General features: G+C 41.6%; 1 protein-coding gene and 1 long non-coding RNA gene across 17 annotated transcripts in view; both read left to right on the top strand.

The window, feature by feature from the left end:
* TMEM241 (transmembrane protein 241) overlaps nucleotides 1–12,789 on the top strand; it is a 59,364-nt gene extending 46,575 nt beyond the window's left edge. For 9 of the 11 annotated variants that reach the window (XM_071737326.1, XM_071737325.1, XM_071737320.1 and 6 more), the window contains 2 exons: nucleotides 8,519–8,583; nucleotides 12,109–12,789. In XM_071737326.1, coding sequence (XP_071593427.1) covers nucleotides 8,519–8,583; nucleotides 12,109–12,169 — 126 coding nt within the window. In that variant the 3' untranslated portion in view covers nucleotides 12,170–12,789. Of the gene's footprint in view, nucleotides 1–8,518; nucleotides 8,584–9,348; nucleotides 9,411–12,108 lie in introns of all 11 variants that reach the window. The other 2 variants (XM_071737322.1, XM_071737321.1) reach the window with 2 other exon arrangements.
* A 1,365-nt stretch (nucleotides 12,790–14,154) lies between these two features.
* Nucleotides 14,155–17,449, top strand: LOC139793128 (uncharacterized). Of its 6 annotated transcripts, none has more exons than XR_011724509.1 (4): nucleotides 14,162–14,463; nucleotides 14,696–14,760; nucleotides 14,841–15,071; nucleotides 15,811–17,449. It is a non-coding gene; the product is annotated as an uncharacterized lncRNA (long non-coding RNA). The 6 variants fall into 6 exon arrangements; XR_011724511.1 differs by having other exon boundaries at nucleotides 14,163–14,463; nucleotides 14,878–15,071; XR_011724510.1 differs by having other exon boundaries at nucleotides 14,155–14,459; nucleotides 14,692–15,071.
* Nucleotides 17,450–18,570: the final 1,121 nt, after the last annotated feature.

Raw genomic sequence — 18,570 nt, 5'->3', positions numbered from 1 at the left:
TCTTCTGTGCACAATATCTGCAGCTGTTAATGGTGCTTTATTTTGACTAATGACCATGGGAGGAAAACAGTTTGGGTTTTTTTTCCCATGATTTCCTTGTATTTGATTTTCTCCCCTGCCCTATTCACAAGCAGCCCAGTTGTACTTGACTTTAGTTCTAGTCCACTTTCTTGCAAGGAATGATGTGTACCATGTTTGTCATCTTTAGCAGTGATTTTTGCTGCCCGCTGTGGCAGGTTTCCAAGTGCTTGCACCAGTCTTCCTCAACCAGTGTGTGCTTACTGGTGGTCATTCATGCCTCTTCTTGTTCACTGCTGGCTTTCTGAAGTTTGTGAATCTTCAGAGTCAGCACCTGCTCCATGAAGATCTCATCTCAAGTCTGGATTATTTCAAAACAGCTCATCAGACCACGCTGGACCACGTTAGTAGAGTTTTAGACTCGGGAGATCCAAATCTCTTGCTGTTCTTCCATCATTTGGGCCCCTCAGTTTAGGAAGGATATCGAGGTCCTGGAGCAGGTCCAAAGGAGGGCAACTGGGCTGGTGAAGGGACTCGAGCACAGATCCTATGAGGAGAGGCTGAGGGAGCTGGGGCTGTTCAGCCTGGAGAAGAGGAGGCTCAGGGGAGACCTCATCACTCTCTACAACTCCCTGAAAGGAGGTTGGAGCCAGGTGGGGGTTGGTCTCAAGTTGTGCCGAGGGAGGTTTAGGTTGGATATTAGAAAGAATTTTTTTACTGAGAGGGTGATCAGGCATTGGAATGGGCTGCCCCGGGAAGTGGTGGATTCTCCGTCCCTGGAGATATTTAAAAAGAGACTGGATGTGGCACTCAGTGCCATGGTCTGGTAACTGCAGCGGTAGTGGATCAAGGGTTGGACTTGATGATCTCTGAGGTCCCTTCCAACCCAGCCAATTCTATGATTTTATTTGTCTGTCCCAGACAATGCCTTGTTCATCTGTTTCTGGAGCTGCCGGATCTCTCTGGATCAAATTCTTCTTGCTAAGGTGCAGGGAAGTGACCTATCTGGCAATGTTTGGTTGCCTTGAAGTTGTATGTAGCAAAGCAGAGGAGAGCTAGATAGGAATGGCTTGTACTCCAGCTGAGATGAAAACTGTATGTAAACAGAGGTGTTAATATCTGAGAAAATTCATGTGAATTATCAAATACAGAAGATAGCATTAAAAGGTTAACTGTTCTTTTTCCCTTTTCTGAAGGCTTTTGTTTCATTTTTGCTAGGCTTCCATACCTGACATAGCATTTTATATTTGTGTGCACCCTTCTACACATGTTTACTCTCAAGTAGATGCATATACTAATAAGATGGAACTCTGAAATCTGGGAAAGTATTTCAGTGGCTCTCCCTTAAAAAACAAAAGAGTGTATGTTGTTTCTGGTGTTTGCCTGCTGTAATTTTTGGTATCACTGGATTATCTTGATGTAGCTGTTTTCAGTGGCACTAACAGTGATCCATTTCCCTAGCGATTTTTGATGATTGTCTTAGCAGCTGGGTAAAACATGCAGAAAAAGAACAAAACAAATGTTATGTCTATAAAAAGCTTGACATTGCTTTAATTCCACCCAGTAGAATGAAAACAAAGGTTATGTACATCAGAAGTTTTTCATGATGTTTTGAGAAGATGACCTGATGATAAATAGGATGATTTATTTTGAACAGTGAGTGAACTTGATGAGCCATTTCAAAACACTGTCTTTGGAAAAAAAGACATGTTTCTGTGAGGACAGAGGTTTTGGCAGTTTGGGGGTGTGAGGTTACAAGGATTGGTTCTGTGTACACAAACTAAGGAAAACTTTTGTGAAGTATTCTGTGTTCACTTACAGCAAGAACTATGACATTTAACTTTCTAGCAGTTTAACAATGAATCAGAGGAAACATACTTTTTATATGGTATGTACAAGTACAGCTGTAATATTAACAAATCATGGTCATGCTTGGACTAAATCCCCCATATCTCTCCATTCCAGATAGGAAAATTAAATCAGAATCTAAATTTTGAAAATGTCCTCATCAGTGTTCTTGGCTATATAAGCAACATGTTCCTGAACACCTCATAAATACTAGATATTAAAAATCTCCAGCCATCTTTTGCAGCTTGAATATCCTTCCCTCAAGTAGCTGTAAAGTCAGGGGGTAGAAAGGACCAACAATAGCTTGGTCAAGAATGACAAATTTATGTAGCCAGTGCTGGCTGGTTTGAACTGATCAAGATCTGACACACCACAGAGGCTATGAGAACCACAGCTGGTCAGTGGAGAAGGCAAGGCAGCAAAGAATGCAGCCTCCTGCCTTTCTGCATCTCTCAGGATCCCAGCTTCTGCTTTGTAAAGGACAAGGATACTTAGGATGCCATCTCCTGTCTTCAAGCCACATGTCAGACTCACCAGAATTTTCTGATGTTATTTGGTATAGAAATAGATCTGATAGGGAAGGTGGCTCAGCAGTGTTCTCACCTGTTCTTAAGGTCCTTCAGCAAAGAATTCTCCAATTTAATTATCTATAAAACAAAACTAATTTATAATTCTAAATTAATTTCTATTTTTTCCCTGTATTTTTAAAAACAACTTTTATGAAACAAGTTTTGCTTTCTCTTCTGGACCTTTTTTCTTGTCTGACCATAATGTGATTAGGAGAAAGGAGGGGATCATTCATGGAGTTGTGTAGCTGTCTATCAAAGTTCCCTGGGAAATCTTTAAAACTACTATAATAGTGCCTCTCTCCACTCAAGAATCACTCAAGAAAATTTACAAATGCAAGTGCATGAGAGCACATTCTCTCCCAGGGTGGTTCTCATGCTGGATTGATCCCTGCTGTGCAGCAAGTTCTTCCACACATTAAGATATTTCTGTTTCTTGGTTCATAATTTTTTACCCAGTGCTTCAGTGATGCCATTGTTGTTCTTGTTGTCAGTCTGGATCCTGAGGTTGAGCACAGTGTTGTTCTGCAGAGCATCCTGTTAAATGTAAGAGATGATGTAAGCAGTGTGAAGGATGTTAAGTGCTATCTGGGCCTGCCTTTGGTTCCCAGAATGATGGGAATGCCTGAAGTTCTCATTCTTTTTCTGTGAGGAACTGAATCAGGGAATCACTTCTAACCAAGAAGTTTAAAACCTCTGATCAACCCACTTTTTTGTGGGTTAGTACTCTGGAGCTCCATGTCCCTCTGCTCTGTCACACTTTGGTATACCAGTATCCAAAGCTCAGCCTTTTGTACAGCCATTTCACTGAGGAAAAGCAGACTTTTTTCCTCCTAAGTGTTTCCTTGTAATCCTTCCTTAAAGCTTCACCATAGTTCATGCTGTACCACCTGCATATGAGTTCTGATGATAGAATGGCTAAGATTGGAAGGTACCTTAAAGATCATCCAGCTTCCCTGCCTCCCAATACTGAGCCCTGGGGAACACTTGTGACCAGCTGATGCCTGGATTTTACTCCATTCACCACAACTCTTTGGGCCTGGTCATCTTCTGGGCTGATTGATTTCTACAAGTTGTGTCCATCAGCAGTGGAGGAGATTTGCCCACTCTCCTCTTATGCACAGACCTTGTCTCAGATAAGTATCCATCATAATCACAGAACTACAGGATGTCAGGGGGTGGAAGGGACTTCTGAAGATCATTGAATCAAACCCCCCTGCCCGTGAAGGACCAAAACTAGAGCAGGTCACTAAGAAATGCATCCAGATGGGTCTTTAAAGTCTACAGAGGAGGAGACTCCACAGCCTCTCCGGGGAGCCTGTTCCAGATCTCTGTAACCCTTACAGTAGAGAAATTCTTCCTCATGTTGAGGTGGAACTTCCTGTACATTATCTTGAATCCATTGCTCCTCATTCTGTCACAGGGCACAAGTGAGAAGAGGTTGTCCCTTCCTTCTTGATGCCCAGCCCTCATCTATTTATACGCATTAATTAGATCCCCTCTCAGCCTTCTCCTCTCCAATCTAAAAAGCCCCAAGTCTCTCAGCCTTTCTTCACAAGGCAGGTGTTCCAGTCCCTTAAGCATCCTCATAGCCCTCCCCAGTACTCTCTCAAGTAAATCCCTGTCCCTCTTGAACTGGGGAGCCCAGAACTGGATGCAATACTCCAGGTGAGGCAGAGTAGATGGGAAGAAAAACCTCCCTCAATCGCTGCACACACTCTTCTTAGTGCACCCCAGGATACCATTGGTCTACTTGGCCACAAGGGCACTTTGCTGTCCCAAGGATAACTTGTTGTCCATCAGGACCCCAAGATCCTTCTCCATGGGGCTGCTCTCTAGCAGATCCCCTCCTTACCTGTACTGGTGTATTTTGTTATTCCTTCCCAGGTGCAGGACTCTGCACTTGTTCTTGTTGAACATCATCAGGATTCTCTTGGCCCAGCTCTCCAGTCTGTCCAAATCTTGCTGAATGGTTGCACAGTCTTCAGGTCTGAATCAGCCAATCCTCCCAGTTTTGTGTCATCAGCAAACTTGCTGAGAAGACACACTGTCAAGGCAAGACATCAAGGTCACTGATAAAGGTGTTGAACAGGACTGGACCCAGCACTGATGCCTGGGGAATTCCACTAGTTACAGATCTCTAGCATAAACTTTTTTCCTTCAGTGCTGATGCACACTGTTTTTGATTGAGATAACAAACAAACTCTGAAGTCCAAGATTTTTGTTTATTTATAAAATTACTTGTAAATAATTCATTGATTTCAACTATAAAAACGGTAAAGAACAAGAAAAATAGGTGTTAATAAGGTGTTCTTTAAATAGGTCTTCTCTCCATGGTACAATGGAGTGACCCATTAATTTTAAGTGAATTATTTTAAATTACCTTTTCCCCTTTTTCTGTGTGTGTGCAAGGAAAGGTTCAAAATGATTTCTCAGGAATGATTTCAGCTCACGTGGAAATGTTTTGTTAAATGATGCCATGCTTGGATTTTTTCCTAATCACTGAAAGCTGTGTCAGAATTTTGTAGAAATGTTCACAGTATGAATGTTTTTAAAAATAGGCTTTGCTGTACAGGATGGTCACAGTTTCTTTAATCAAGTAAGTAGGCAGAGTCCATGGAGCTATTCCTCTTTCTAAAATTGTTGAGGCTCAACCATCCAGTCTGTATAATTTGGTAGAATTAGTGACTGTACATCAAAATCTTGGGGACCTTTGTTCAAAATCTGCTGATTATAGCTAGTAAAAATTTTCCTTTCCACCTCCTAGTTTTAAGTATTCAGCACCAAAATATAATTTGAAATCATTAACTTTAGTTTTCCCTTCTACATGTTTTCTTTTCTCTCACAAGTGCATTCCTTTTCCTAAGACATCTGAATGCCTAAGAGGAAAACTGTGACCTTTAAAGTGAAGAAAGAGATTATTACTGCACTTAGCGTGTTGTGGTTTGATTTTTTTTTTTTAAAGGACATTCAACACATCTGTGTAGGTGGCTTTTTTAAGAACTGAATGTGCACTTAAAACACTTTGGAAAATGCTGAGAAGCACTTGAAGGAAAATTACCTTCTTAACTATGTCCATAGATCTAGATTCTTCCCCTGGAACAAATTATATGGTTAGCTTCCCCTTGTTTTTTATGTTAAAATGTGTTCTTCTCTTAGATAAACAAGCAAAGGTAGCAATGTGTTTTCCTTTTGTTTTGTCATGTTGTGTTGTGGTTTTTTTTTCTTTCACATGCTTACTTCATGTGCTCTTCCAACCCACGTTTTGTTTCTCTCTGGCACTGAGACACTCTTACATAATTTTTCAAAAATACAACAGTGTTCTGCTGTAATAGTCCAAAAGGCTACAGCCTGCATTTTTGCAGAGGTTTGGGATGATCACAGTAGAATGGTGTATTGTTTTTTATAAGGCCTGATTCTGGAGTGTCCTTAAAGGCCTGTTTCTCTGCTGCTGGCCCCTTCTCAAGTTTCTAGTAAACAGGATTCTATAAGGGAGTGGGTGACACAACTTTAACTTTTGTCATTTCTCAAAAACAGCACTTCAGTGTCTTTCAGGAGCACATCTTTAAGAAAAGAATGCTCTGTAGATACTACAGAGCATCTTTCATTTGTTCCTGTTCACAAGCTCAGTAATGAATCATGTATATTTTTATGTAATAAATTAGTATTAGCCTAATATAATGCAGTTAATTCTACAATCATTCACACTACTGTAGGTCAGCACAGCTCCTGCAAGGTGTAAGGGGAGAGAGAATACAGCCAGCTCTGTAACAAAGTGTGGCTATGTCTTACAGTGCTTCATTTGAACTGATGTCCAGCCCAGGTGCTGTATTTAAGTCAAGTGCATGAAAGATTCAGCTCCTGAATGGTTAATTTCCACTTTTTGGAGTATGTCTTAGCTCTCTGTGGCTTCAAATGACTATGAGACAGGCCAAGGTGTGACCTGAATGTGGACAATTGCAATATCATCTTGAGTTTTGAAGAGTAACTCCCAGTTTATGACTTCCTTCTCCTCTGCCAATCTTTTTTGGGTGCATCTGTTCAGTGATATATTTGCTTGTATCTATACATGCAAAGCTGCATGGGTAGAGCTGAAATGTGTCTTTGATTTTCCCCTGGGGTGGGGGCTCATTTTTTCTGTTAGCTTGGAGCTTTACACTGTTGTACACTACAGTTGTAAGCTGTGTGCAAATCCTTCAGACAGATGAATGAAGGGTTTGTATCAGGAGATATGTCTGTAGCTGTATTGATACCAGTGATTTGATTGCTGTGCAGGAGCAGAGTGCATCTCCAGTCTTGTGGTATCCCACCTGGATCAAGTTCATCTCCTGCCTCTCTGCAAGGTGCCCGTGCTATAAGCAAATGGAGAAGAGTCAGGGTGTTATATATGGTCATCTCTGGGAAGCAAAAAGCCAAGTCCTGCATCCCTGAATCTCCCTGAAGTAGATAATATGCCCAAATAGGTCAGAGGAGACACTCACAGTCGCCATCAAGCACCATTCCTCCTGTGTGGTGTTCAGTGCTGTTGCGTGGTCTCACTGCCAGCTTTAGGTTTTTGTCCCTTCCCCAGCTACCTCTTAGAGTGGGGCTGGAGAAGAGATGTAGAGCATCTCTTCTTCATCTGCTGCTGCTGCTCATGATCTTACACTGATTACACTCCAGGTAGGTGCAGATCCCTGTCTTTTAAAATGCAGCCACAAGTGAAGTAGTGGGTATTGACACCAAGGTCTGGTGCACAGAGCCTGCAGTAAGGTGGCATTTGCTTCCCTGCTGCACATGTAGTGGTGTTTTAACAAGTAATAGACTATGGAATGAAGTTTCCACTGTCTTCCCGGGGAGTAACCTAGACAAACAATGATTAGGAAATCTTAGCTGATAATTGTTTGAATGTTTTGTTTTTTAATTTCATCTTCTTCCTTGGGCAATTTTGTGTTATCCTAAATAGTTCCTTTCATTCCTGAGTGCTTATGTTTCCCAAGTATTTGTTAATCACTACCAAGTCTTCCTTTCCCACAGGCATTGCTTATCCTAACTGTTGACTGAAAACCAATCCCTCCATCTAATGACTCTGTCACTGTTCTCTGAACTCCTTCCATTTTACATTATCCATCTGGCAACAAAACGTCCAAAACTGCGTGCTGGCTGCAGATGTGGTAGCTCTGTAGCTGCTGAGGCAGAGGGCTGCCAGAAACCCTTCTATCTTGGGATCTAGCTGTTTCTGATCAATACAGTGAAAATATAAAATCTTTTTCCCCCAGCTTCTCTGCCCCAACATCTCAGTGTAATGAAAGGTTTGTGACACAAACCTGCTGAAGTTGCGTTGTTTTTCTTTACCCCATGCCCTATTCCTGCTTTGGGTTTTTTTTGTTTGGTTGGGGTTTTTTTGCCTTTTCTGCACCCACATCTCAAGCTCCTCATTCTCCTTTTCAAGCCTGGGATCTGACTGCTCTCCCCAGTCTGCTGTCAGGAAATAAAAACCAGCAAGTTTCCAGGCCAGACCAGATGGGATGTGTGATGAGGAGCCCTCTGCTCTGGTTCCCTGCCCTGCCTCTGCTGTGTCCTGGGTTCTGTAGGAGTCAAAATTGAAATGCCATGTGTGACCATCATACTATTTTCTCCCTTGGTTTCCCAACCTAATGAGCAGCATCTTTTGCATGTGCTTTCCCCACAGTCAGGTTTCTGCCCCAAGCTGGCTGCACAGCTCTGCTGTCTTTGTCTCTTGGGTTTTTTTCTGCTGTTTCTGGCCTGCTTCCCACTGTCCAGAGGGGAAAGGAGGTGCCTGTGTGTCCTCTCTGTACTTGCATAGGGGAGGGAGCTCCACATGGAATCTCCACGTTTAGTAATGTCTCACTGTTTAGCATGGATTCTGTCTCACTGTTTAGCATGGATTCATTGGGTTTCTCCTGCCCACTGACAGTCAGTTTTAGGTACTGCATCTAATGGTTAAGAAAAACAAGATGGGAAAAAAATATATTGAAAAAAGTGACTGCATGTGCACAAATTTAACTGCAGCAAAAGTATTTCAGTTTTCATTTGTGAGAGGACAAATTCACAAAGTGGTTTTCTTTTTTCTTTCAATTTCACAGGTTATCACTGCTAGCTTATCACCGTTCTTCTTTGTCATGACTGCCAATGTACTAACAATTTCTTGGTAAGTGCCTATGTGAGTTTTTTCTCTTAACAGTAAAAATGAATTTCCACACAGTGCTTCATGTGGAAATACTTTTAAAATGTCAAGTTCTATTAATGCTAGTAATATTTTGCATGTACGGAGAGCCAGGTGTGCAATGGTGGATGCAGTACAGTCATAAAAATAGAAGAGTATTTCTTCTGCCCCCGTGGGAGAACATGGACATTTTGGACATTATGCCTCACCACAATTCACTCAGCATGTTTTACAGCTAGACAAATGGATGCAGTAGGCAAATAAATGACCCATTCAAAGTCACACTATAAATTAGTGGCAGAATTAGAAATAAAACAAAGGAGTCATGGTTTGGTGACAGCATCTTTTTATCCAATATAGTGCATTCAGTTCCCTGATGCAGTGTGTACTGTGAATGCATAAAAAGAAAATAGTACAAAAATAATGATAATTAACTTTTTTCATTGCTGTACTTGGATTTCAGAATGTATGGCCACACATTATGAATAACCTCACCTGAACTTTCTAGGTAGTAGTGTAAAGGATAGTGGTGCAAACTTCTTTGGTCAAAGACAGTGGTTTTGGCCTGTATTTGTACAACACCCAGTGAAAGGGAATCCCAGCCCATTGCTGAGGCTCCTAAATGCTTCTGCCATGCAAACAGCAATTAAATACGGGGCTAGGCATGTTTATCTGAGGATGGATTTGTTGTTGGAAATAAAAGTCTGCTTGCTTTTGAAAAGCTGTAAGCTTCCTTTTTTCCCCTCACAGTTTGGTTGCCATCCTAAAGAATCAGCTCTGCACTGAATGGAATTAGCATATTCTTTTTTCAGGTATGATAAAGAAGCTACAGGATGGAGAATCTCAGTTTAAACGTGCCCCGTGTACATGTGTGTGAATATGCATCCCTATATGTGTGTTAGGCACATGTTATCTCAAATGTGCATTTTTTTTTTTACCTCTTGGAATACGTTGATGTGACCTATGTGTGTAAGAAGCTGAACTAATCCCAGTGCACCTAAACCACTCCTAGCATAGACCATTAACTTGCCTCACCATGTTTTACGTGTGTTTGTGCAGGTCTGTCCATGTGCATGCTAGAGGTAGGCTTTTATAATATGTATGCATTCCCTAGAAAATCATGTGTACCTTTGCTGATGTGAGCACATGGACCTCTACAGTTGCACACATACTACGTGCTCTATGTGCACTGAAAGTAATATAAATGCTGAACACATCTGCTTCTTTAAAATAAACTTCACTTTAGCCCTTGGGCCAGCACATGGACCTCCATAGTTGCACACATACTACATGCTGTATGTGCACTGAAAGTAATATAAAGGCTGAACACATCTGCATCTTTAAAATAAACTTCACTTTAGCCCTTGGGCCACTGTTATGCTTTGATTTTCACAATTTAAGAATTCAGGAAGAGAAACATTTTTGTTTGTTTGTTTGTTTATTTGAATTCTGTTATTGCTTGTGCATCAGCAGTACCTTGGCTCTCAGCAAAGCTCTGGAAATAGTTTGTTGGATGCTAGCAGCTGCAAAACACTCACAGGGTCATTAATCACCACATTTTTCTAATGTTGCTCCTATGTTGTCATGGGCAATATCATATGTTAATTTCTGAGTGATGGGTAAATGCAGTTAGCTGTCACCCCACAATAAACAGAAACCAGAAGATTTGCCACATGGTAAACTGAAGGTAAATCAGGAGTTGGTATTTAGCCATGTTTTTTGCTCTGCTTCATCCTGAAGTGACAGCGATGGCTTCTATTGACCTTGTAGTCTGGTGAGTGTAGGTTGCCTGGGAACATGGATACCTGAGATTTCACATCCTTCAGAAAGGAATTCTTCTCTGGTTTAGGACAGAAGATATTGAAGAACAAATTTGGATACAGACACATAGCTGTACAGATTACTAATTTTTGTACAGAATTGCCAGTCTAATTTTTAGGATGCTGCAGCAGATAGTTGGGGGTTTTTGTTTTGTTTTGTTTTTAAAGCTACCATTAAAAATAATGTAGAAAACAGTGTACCTATAGAAATTTAAAAAAAAACAAAAAACCTGAGTAATTTCTAAGACTCTCTTAGGCTTAGTTGTTCCTATAGTCAGTGTTTTTTTTTTTTTCCTTGGGATAAAGAATACGAATACAGTATTCAACCTGAGCTTCTGAAGGAATTAATGCAAAGGGTAGGTTTATAACTGGAGCTGAAATCCAGGCAAGACCTGAGGGTGAACCCTCTCCAGAGGTGAGTGCTGAGAGATTTTTAGTGATTACAGGTGAACAGATTCATGTGTTTTAGCCCTTTTTGAAACCTTGCAGCACTTCTATCCTTTGCTCCTTGGTGGCAATTCCACACTCAAAGGTATTCTGTCTCCACAGCTGACTGTCTGCAGCACCTACTTTCCAGGGCTGTTTCCTGTGTAAGATATTGTTGTTATACAATGTTTGTTCCCCTCAGGAACAGGGGCAATTATGTGATTTTTAAAACAGCAGATCAAAGCTAATATTTAAGTCAATGTAATACTATTAAAGACCAGAAAAAAAAAAAAAAAAAAAAAAAAGAAAAAGAAAAAAGAAAAAAAAAAAAGAAAAAGCCCTCTTACCAATGAACTTAACAGAAGTTTTTTTGTTTATAAAGTCCACTAAGGAGCTTTTCTGTTTCATAAGCTAACTAAGCCATGAGGCTAAGATGAAAGGTCAGTACACTTAGCTTTACACTGTTATAAAAGGGGAGACTACCATATTCCTGTCAGCTATAATTGGTAGCAAAGGAGATTTGGGGATTATTAACTATTGCACGGATGGAGTGGGCTGATAGCTTGTTTCAGTTAATGATTTTATTTGTAAAACCATTCACAATGATTTGTAGAACTGCTTCTAGCCTGAGTCTTGGAGAGAAATGTGACTGCCACCAGCACAGCCCTGTGAGCAGCATAGGAAGGAAGGGCTTGGGGATTCCTGCCCTTCATTCAGCTGGGGCAGGTTCTTTCACCAGATTCCTCACAAAGAGAAGTAAACAGGAAAATTTCTACCAGGCTCACTACACCAGTGGGATCTCCTCAGAACAAGTCTTTTACCTGATTTCTTCCGTCCCCTAAACTTAGGCTTTAGATCAGTTTTCAGAACAAAAAGTGAATAGAAATTGGCAGGGGAATTATTAACCCACTGCCTTCCTTTCCTGCCTTCCTTTCCAGTTATTGCTACAGTTTGGTTGTGCAGCTGTTCTTGTAACTGGATGCAAACTTGTCTCTCTAGATTTCTACCTGTCTGTGTTTTCACATGAATACCACCTGCCCTAAAATATAGTAAGGGAAGCTTCGGATGAGATCAGTTAAATAAGATATTTCTGGTTTCAACTTTTTCTTAGCAAGATGAATGAAAAAAATCACCTGGGTTCCTGTCTCCAAGCTAAAATATGTTTAGACAAAATAATACCTCTCTCTTAATGCTGTGTTGTTTGGCATTGGATCAAGTAGAGGGACTTGCCTGATGCTAAATTTGTGGTATGCTTTGTTTACAGCTTTGTGATCAGTGGAGTTGGAGAAGCTTTGCTTGTTTACACTGAAAGGACAGGCACATAAAGAGGAACCAGATCTCACCAGCTGGAAAAGAGCTGACTTGCAGCCTGGAGACCCTGTCATGAATAAAATGGAATGAAGAAGTGCAACTGAACACAAGGAAAGAGACCTATTGTTTTTCTATTAAAAAAGAAAAACTGTGCTATTAATAGTGCTGGTCAGAGAACAGCATATTTGGCAGGATGGTTAGGAGCCTTTGCCTCAAAGCACAAGACAAAGTATTTCTGATTGATGTGGTAAAGGAAAATCTGCACTGTCTCATGCTGATGGCTCTGTGTGAGAGCCTCTCAGCAGCAGCGTCTTGCACAGGGAACTGAGCTCAGGAAAAGCAGCATTCCCAACTGCATGTCCCTGGGGTTTTTTTTGTTGGAAGATTGACAGCAGGTTGTACCAAAGAGTGTCAGAGCCCAGATCCTGCCATGAATTCAGGATCAGGAAGGATGGATTTTGGATCCAACTGTTCTGTAAGCAGCAAGCTGCTGCACACAGATCTGCAGTCACATCCTCTGAACTGGCACGGTGACCGAGGCCATGGGGCTTCTGGAGATAATTCCCTTCTGGAATGGTGGAGGTTTGACAGCTTTGTACAACGGGGAAGTCAGCAATAAATCTCAATATCTGTAGTGATTGCTCTTTGTGTGCTTCTTTTCTTCTCCCGTTCTTCAAGATTTCTCTTGAACTCTGCAAATTTTTGTCAGCTGGAGGGGACAGAGGGAAACTTACTGTTCCAAGCAGTGGTTTGTCTCCAATTACTGCAAGAAGCAATAAAGATTATGTACCTCAAATGAATGTAATAAAGAGTGTAAAGCAATTAATCTCAAGAATTCTTAAAATAATTTCATTTCTGGTTCCTTAATGGTTGTTAGTCTTGACATATTAGTGCCTGGGAAAGCAGTCTACGTGAATGTAATGTTAAGTGATGGGTGCTATCAACTATTAATAGCTGATAATATTGTAGGGAAGGTCTTCATGGTAAAAGAATTTTGATAACAAATCTTCAACGAGGAGAGGGCCTTGTCTCACATTAGATATCTCAAGTGTAGTCCCTTCATCTAAATTGACAAAGTTTCCTTCATGGTCAGTGGAAGCAGAAAGGTGTCGTCACAGATTATTCTTTTTTAATAGATAATGATAACTAATGACTGACAGCTTTCTGGAAGTGATCATCTCTCTGTAGATGGAAATTAAGTGACTAGTCTAGACAAGACTCCTGGCTTTTAGAAGGCTATAGTTAGCTGAGGCATATCTGCTTCCATCTGACAGATTCCAGCAGCTGAGTTTTAAAGTACAGCTCCATTTTAACTTCCAATAAACCATAGTTTAACAAAGAGGTCAATTTACTGAAGATTGTTGTCAGTTCTATGCCTGGAGAATTTTAGGTAGAGATCAGTTGGTTTTCAGAAAAAAAATGCTACGGTTTAAAAAGGAGAATTCAGAGAAGTACTCTGGCCTGTATTGACCCTAAGCTTATTCCAGTTAATTGCAAAGGGTCTGTTTTTACTGCCATGTTGTCCATGCATACTGGGTCACACTCCAGCATGAGCTTGGAGTGAGTCCTTTTCTTGCAAGGTGGTAAAACTCAGTTTTGGGAACACTGGAGGAGAGAAGGACAAGCACAAAAGAAAAAACACGTGTTGGGACTTGATCACTAGTCCTGAAATCAACATGAACCACATTGCACAGGTAGTGGAGCCCATACTCACTGCCCAGTTAGGCCAGACAGCCAGTCATGGACCCTCATGAACTTCCTCCAGTCTGTAAGTTCAGACAGTGCCTGGGAGTGATGGATCAGGCATCCTGGCCTCCCCCAGACAACTTGCTCTTCCAGTCAGCTGTGGCAATAAGGTGGCATCCTCGCCGTGCCACCTTTCTGCTGATTTTCAGGTGACCCTGGGAGACCTCATGAAAGAGGTCTGTGTGATAGCTGAGGTTTTGCAATCTTAGCTGGAACCTTTGCTGTGGGAAAAGCTCATCGTGTACCTCTCTTCTTGCGTAACTTTCAAGGGGAGGCTGCGGTTTGGATTTTTTTTTTCCTTTTTTTAATTTCCTCCCTCTTGTCTGTGCTGTTCATAGCACTATTTCAAAACCCAAACCACCCGTTTGGTTTCTTGCTGGTGGTCTCAGTGGAAAGCCAGTGGCCAAATCAGCAGCCAGAGGAGCTGTAGCATTTTAATTGCAGGGGGCATGCTTGGGGCAGCTGCGGGAAGGGTGTTTGGCTGCAACAGGCATTGCACTGACTGAGCTCTGGGGGAAGTCAGTCTCTGGAGCTGGGGAATTAGTATCCCTCTGCATAGTAAGTCCACTACCTTTTTATTCAACTTCATGCATGTTAAACAACACCAAATTGTTTGCTTCTGCTTTCCTTTTTTTTTTTTTTTTTTTTTTTTTTTTCTTACAGCAATGTGCTTGCTTTTATGAGACTCTGCTTGATGTAAGCAAAATACTGCAGGTTTCACTTGATTGCTACATAATCAATCAAGGAACCAGCTAGAAAGCAACAGTATTTCTTCATTTATACCCCACAGACAGTAATCCTTCCTCATCTGCTGCCCTCACCTTCTCTGATCAATCCTACAGAGTCTTCCTTGAATGAGGTACTGTCTTCCCATACCCCTCTGCCCAACTATGAAGTGATTCTAGTACTTGCTATTGTAGTATAAAATTAATTTAACAGAAGAACTGCAACACATAGAAAGACATATAAACTCCAGATGTAAGAGTGAAGTTGGGCCCCTCTGTCAAATGTGGCTGGGAAGAAAAAAGCACCCCCTGAACCAACCTGACCTGCCTCAGGTGAGGATGACTCCTGTGGACCAGCCTCATGCTCATCAGTCTAGCAGAAGTGGAGCTCCAAGGCCTTCAAAATCTGCCTTTGCTAATTCAAAGTTTTCTCAAGGTGCTAAAGGTACAGGTTGACTTCCTTCTTCCTCAGGCATGGCAGCGGTGACAGGAGAGCCAGGCTCTGGTGCAGCAGCCAGCCTGTTGGGAGTGACTGTGAGCAAAGGGCTGCTCAGGTGTTACCAGCAGCGAGGTGATGGAGGGTTAGGCTGGCTCTAGGAGTAGAGGTTGTGGAGAGAAAGCCCTTTGGAGGGCTTCTGGCTGTTGGAACAGGTAAGTGTGCCTTGGTCAACACCTGAGCACCAAGGTGGGGATGTCAGCTGAAAGCATTAAGCTGCATCCCTAAGGTGCCATCTCAGCTGGCAGTTGAGAGCAGATGTGTGATACACAAATAAAAATGAGCCATGAGGGGACACCAAGGGGATGACCCCAGCTCCCTCCTGCAGCTCATGGGAAGGGCTGTGTTCCTACCACTGACACCAGGGAAGAAGAGACACAGAGGTGATGGTTGGGTTCCCTGGTCCCCGGTGGGCACTGGAGACTTGCAGGGGCTTTGCAGAGAAAACTTCATGACTTACTGAGGAAGCAGCAGCCTGATTTTTTAATTCAGCCCTGCTTCAGAAGGAGGGATACTGCAAGGGTAAAAAACACTTCAGGGTTGTTACAATGATCTGCAAGGAAGGGAACCTCAGAAGGTCAAGCTTAAGATGGCCCTTGCAAGACTAGCAAACAGTGATGTTCAGTAATTTAGAGAACAGATATAAAAAGGGTGTAATATTAACATTGAATTAACATTTTTTTTCCAGCCAGTCAGAAATACAAAGTGACAAGCATCAAAACTAGAGCAAATTACACCTGGGGAGATCCCAATTGGACATCAGAAGAAAATTTTTCACTATGAAGACAGTTGGACATTGGAATAATTTCCCCAAGGAAGTGGTAGATTCCCCAACACTGAACATTTTTAAGGCTCAGCTTGACAAGGTGATGGGCAATCACATCTAAATAAAGTTCCCACCTAGAATCTTTGGACCAAATGATCCTTGAAGCCCCTTTCAACCTGGCATTCTAGGATTCTATGAATCACACAGCACTGGGGGAGGAGGAGTTCCCTTGTCTTACAAAGATGTAGTGACACCAATTTATGCCTGAATGGAAAGCAAAGGCTCTGTAGCTCATCTGGTGGAAGAACATCTGGTTTTATCACTGCTTAAGGAATTTACCCTCTAAAATCTCCTCAATTCTTGGGCTGTCAGCACATGAGCCTAGACAGAGAAACTGGAGTGTGGTGGTCTTTCTGAGGGACAGCAGGTCCCTGGAGTCTGTCCCATGATGCTGTTTTCTTATCTACTACTTTTGATCAAACCACTCAGACAAAGATGGCCCTGAATCATGTAATGCCTTTTTGATCTTACCTTGCTTACACTTTAATTTTCCAAATGTCTTTTTTTTCCCCCTTTTCTTGCTGGTTGAGGCTTGTGTTATCTGCTGCAGAGGTGTGGCTTGTGCAGGTGGCTACAATACCTCTACTTAAAGCCAAGTGCCAAGGAAAGAAGACTGAAAGAGTAAAACCAATTGATGTTAACTACTGGTGAGCTACTAACATGCAGGCACCAGAGCTGCTGTTTCAAAGTGATCTTCTGGATCTGGTGGCTGTGACAATTTCCAGCAGAAAATGTTATTAAATTAATTCAATTAACCCAAATCTTATCACTGAAGTCATTCTGTTGTTGTTTATTGCTGAGTGGATGTTGTGCTTCATGCTGGAAGAGAATCTACGCCTATCTTTCAGTACCAGTTTAATACTGAAGCTGGAAAACTGCAGAGCAAATGATCTTAGAAAAAAAAGCATTAGGAAAAGCTTTATTTATTATTTTTTTATAAAAAGCAACTTAACTATTAAAATCCTTGTTACGGTTCAGAATTCTGATTTACTGTCACTCTTTTTAACACCTGTGTCTGAGTTGGTAGATGAGTGTATATGTTTTTATATTCTTATTTCCCATCCTCAAACAAGAAGATCTGAAGAATTTAAGTAATGTGATGTCAGCATAGTACATGTTTTGAAAAGGATTCTTTTATTAAGTATTGTAGAAAATTTAGTTGCTGGAAGCTGTGCTGGGTGCTGAGGAGATGTTTTCTTTGGCTTTGTTTTACCTGTAAGCTTAAGGAGATTGTGGGTTGTAGAAAACTCCATGGCAAATTTGTCTTGCCCTTAGCAGAAGCTGAATGAACAGCTTTCAAACAGATCATCTGCTAGTGTGAAGCAGGCAACAGGCTCAGTGAGAAAATTTAATCCTGTTCCAGACAGCAGACACAGGGACAGGCTTATTTGATTTGAAAAGAAGGTGTGGGTGAGGGGAAGGAGATTCAGGGCAGGGCTGAAAAAAATTGAAATACTTTTGTACCAGGCAATAAAATGGGAAAAGATTTGCTTCTGAAAAATGTGTTAAAAATTTGTTGCTTATTCATATGGTTTTGTTGTTTGGGGTTTTTTGGTTTTGTTTTTTTTTAGGGCATATTACAAATACATGTCTGTTTAGTCCCAAAAAGGAATTAGAGGAGCCCATGAAGGTTGTGTAACTCTTTCCATATTAATTGCCTAGTTAGAGAAACTTAACCCTTTTTCTAATTGTGCTTTAAAAGTGTCATTGATAAAACCTTTGATTTCTGCTAGAAAATAGATTATTTTGGGGGGGAAGAATGCTGGTGAAAATGTTGTGCCATCTCTTCCTGATCACTGAGGTGAGGAGTCTACCCTCTCCTTACTATCTGGGATGGGATGCCATAACACAGTGACTCTCTTCTACCTTTTAATAAATATCTTGGCTTCCAGAACAGGTTGGGGTAGCCAGTTGGCATGTTAAGTCCTTGATTTGAAGGTATACAAAATCTCTTGGAAAACAACACCAAGAGCAGGCTTAGTATATTTTATCATATGCCCTGTCATTAAGATTTAAAAACATCCAGCTCAGAGCTTGTTCATTTGCCAGTTTGTTTCCTATATATGTGAAGATACAGTAAAAGAACCTCTTTGGACACTCCTGCCTGCCAGTGGATAAAATCCCCTTCCTGCTTTCACAGTCATGACTGTAGGAGATGCTGTGTAATATTAGGAACCGAAAGCTCCTCAACTTTTCTTCCTGCTGTTTGCCAGCCCCATGCCTTTCCTGACTCCCCACAAACACCGTTTCCAGAGGGAGGGAAACCTGAGCTTCTGTAGATGAGGCTGGTGAAGAGGTGTTTGCTCTGCCCTAAGGCTTATGTTGGTTCAAGTACTTGAGGGCCTGCACACCATGGGAAGCAGGTGTAAGGCTCATTCTCCTGGTGGACTTTGATCCATGTTTACACTTCAGCTTTTGACTTCTGTGCCCCTTGCTGATGAGGGACTGCTGGTGCACCAAGAAATCTGTTTGTGTTGGAGCATCCAGTGCCTTGCCATACTGTGTAAGAACAACACCTGCCTGAGGCAAGCTGGGTGAATAAAACAAGCCTCCATCACAACCCCTTCCAAACTGATAAGGAGTAGGGTTGGTGTTGTTTGGAGGAAATGGATGTTCAGATTG

This window comes from Heliangelus exortis, chromosome 2, assembly GCF_036169615.1.
Source record: "Heliangelus exortis chromosome 2, bHelExo1.hap1, whole genome shotgun sequence".
NCBI classification, from domain to species: Eukaryota; Metazoa; Chordata; class Aves; order Apodiformes; family Trochilidae; genus Heliangelus; species Heliangelus exortis.
This window is presented reverse-complemented; position numbering and strand designations above follow the sequence as displayed.